The sequence below is a fragment of the Chrysochloris asiatica genome, unplaced genomic scaffold (genome assembly GCF_000296735.1).
Source record: "Chrysochloris asiatica unplaced genomic scaffold, ChrAsi1.0 scaffold00031, whole genome shotgun sequence".
Taxonomy (NCBI): Eukaryota; Metazoa; Chordata; class Mammalia; order Afrosoricida; family Chrysochloridae; genus Chrysochloris; species Chrysochloris asiatica.
In genome coordinates this window covers 7872349-7874900 of record NW_006408549.1, presented here as the reverse complement: position 1 = coordinate 7874900, position 2552 = coordinate 7872349, and the positions used below count along the sequence as shown (strand labels likewise).

The 2552-nt window shown below is 36.0% G+C and overlaps 1 protein-coding gene across 1 annotated transcript in view; it reads left to right on the top strand.

Annotated features, from left to right (window-relative positions):
* INTS8 (integrator complex subunit 8) overlaps window positions 1-2552 on the top strand; it is an 83289-nt gene that overhangs the window by 71999 nt on the left and 8738 nt on the right. Inside the window, exons 23-25 of the mRNA XM_006859210.1 lie at window positions 1266-1339; window positions 1420-1484; window positions 1648-1691. Coding sequence (XP_006859272.1) covers window positions 1266-1339; window positions 1420-1484; window positions 1648-1691 — 183 coding nt within the window. The remainder of the gene's footprint in view (window positions 1-1265; window positions 1340-1419; window positions 1485-1647; window positions 1692-2552) is intronic.

The window sequence follows — 2552 nt, the reverse complement described above, 5'->3', positions numbered from 1 at the left end:
TGACCCTCTATAGGGCTTCTGAGGAGTGGCTGGTGAACTTGAACTGCCGACCTTGTGGTCCAGTGCATTAACCCACAGCGCTACATCCAGACTCCACATAAGCCATTAGGGAAATGAAAATGCAAACTACAATAAAACAACATAATGAGATACTAGATCCTACCCACTAAGTGTGGTGCTGTGGGATAAAGTACTGGACTATAAGGTCAGTTTGAACCACAAGATTGGAAGTTCAAACTCCAGCCATTTCCTGGAAACCCTACACGGGGTTGCTATAAGTTTGGATCAATCCAGAATGTGGAGAAATTGGAGCCCGTATACACTGCTGGTAGGAATGTCAAATGTTGCAGCCAGTTAGGAATATAGTTTGCTAATTCATAAAAAAATTAAACATAAAGTCACCATACAACCCAACAGTTCTACTCTTAAGTATATAACCAAGTGAATTGAAAACATGTGTTCAAACAACTTGTATACTATTGTATATAGCAGCATTATTATGAATACATCTGCCAAACAGTGGAAACCATTCAAATGGCTATAAAAAGGAACGAGCTAATGATATATGCTACAATATGGATGAACTTGAAAACATTACACTAAGTAAAATAAGCCAGTCATAAAGACCATATATTACATGATTTTACTGATAGGAAATGCCCCAAAACAGACAAATTTCTAGGTAGAAAGTAGAGTAGTGTTTCTGTGTTTGGCTAGGACTGGAGAACAGAGGAAGTTCTGTCTGCAGAGTGATCTAAAATTAATGATGGTGACAGATGAGTTTTAAGGTATATGAATGAAATCGATACTAAAAAAAGAATAATGCATTATGTCTGCTATATCTGCTTGCAGTAGCTAATATCCTATTTAGGTTAAGCAGCACCACCGATCTAGATCGAACCTTGTCAGGGGTGAAATGTTGAATTCCGTGTTCTGTGTCCTTGAATATCATACCACTTGTTTTGTAGTTTTCATCTCCCTTAGGCCAATCACTCACATAATATATACAAAGCTCTAAAAATTTGTGCTGTAGGTCACCAGTAAGAAAGTACTGGGTAGAGAGACACTTGTGTAAAAGTTTTTGAGACTGGATGGAATCTATACATATGAGCTGACCCACCCAATCAGTAATCTGCAGGGCTTCTTAATTACTTTAAGACTATACTATTTTTCATACAAGAATAAGATTATCTCTAAAACCAGGGAAGTTATTGTTGACACTAATAATATGAAGTCTTATTTCAAATCTTCATTTGTTTCTGTAGGTGGCAATTTTATGTCAGTTCCTCAGAGAAATTGACTACAAAACAGCCTTTAAATCATTGCAGGAACAAAACAGGTATGAATGATTTTTAAGATAAAATGAAATTGAAATTTTACTGCTTAAGAGAGAGGTAGTAATTGAATTCTGTTTTTCAGTCATGATGCTATGGATTCCTACTATGACTACATATGGGATGTTACCATTTTGGAATACTTGACTTGTATCCTTTCATGAAAATTTGTGATTTAAATAAGTTCATTTTTGTAAGTTAAAAAAGTATGTAATATTGTGTATTTTTCTAATCAAAACTGAAAAACATAGTTGAGATTCTAACATATGTAATCATATCAGATGCATTCATTATTCCTAACTGATTTGCTTAGATCTTCATCATAAAAGAGGAGAAACAGATAAAAGGCAAATTGCGGTAAGTTACCTCCTGCCTTTCTTTGGGATTTTATATGCTTAGTTATTGCTAGAATTTGGTTAAGTGTTTATCACTTAAAAAAAATCCCTTTTGGGTAATATGCGCATTATGTCTTAGTTTATTTTATTTTAAAACATTATATCATGTAATTTCTCTGCCCCAGACCTTCAAATGGTTTCTTATCATAACTGAAATCAGTCCTTAAAATGGCCTTCAAGGCTCCATGTGGCTTGGCCCCCAATTACCCATCTGCCTACAGTTCTATGAGCATATCAGGAGCATTCACCACCTAAGGACCTTGGAAACTTTCTGTCAGGGATAGTGACTTCTTTGTGTCTCTCCTCTGATGTTATCATTGTGATCATGTTTCCCTGATCATCGTGGAAGGTGCACCAATACTCTTATTTTCATTTCCCTTCTAAATTTCTCTCCTTAATTACTCATCAGCCTGTGACATTACTATATTATGGTCTGTTTCCCCACAGGGGGAGGAATTTTATTTTTTCACTGCTGGTACATACTTCTCCAGCACATAGTAGGTGATTAGTATTAGTAGTTACTGAATGATGTGTGATTTATTTAAATTTGACTTATAGGCCAAAACTATAAAAAGTTTATATTCTTTTCCACGTACCCAACATTTGCTGTATTAGTTGTTGTTGTTAAGGTGCCATTGAGTTGGTACTGACTCATCACAACCCTATGTGCAACAGAATGAAACATTGCCCGTTCTTGGACCAACCTCACAGTTGTTGCCATGCTTGAGCCTATTGATATTGCCTCTTTGCCAGTATATCTTGCTGGGGGTCTTCCTCTTTTTCTCTGACCCTCTACCTTACCAAAAATTATATCCATCTCCAG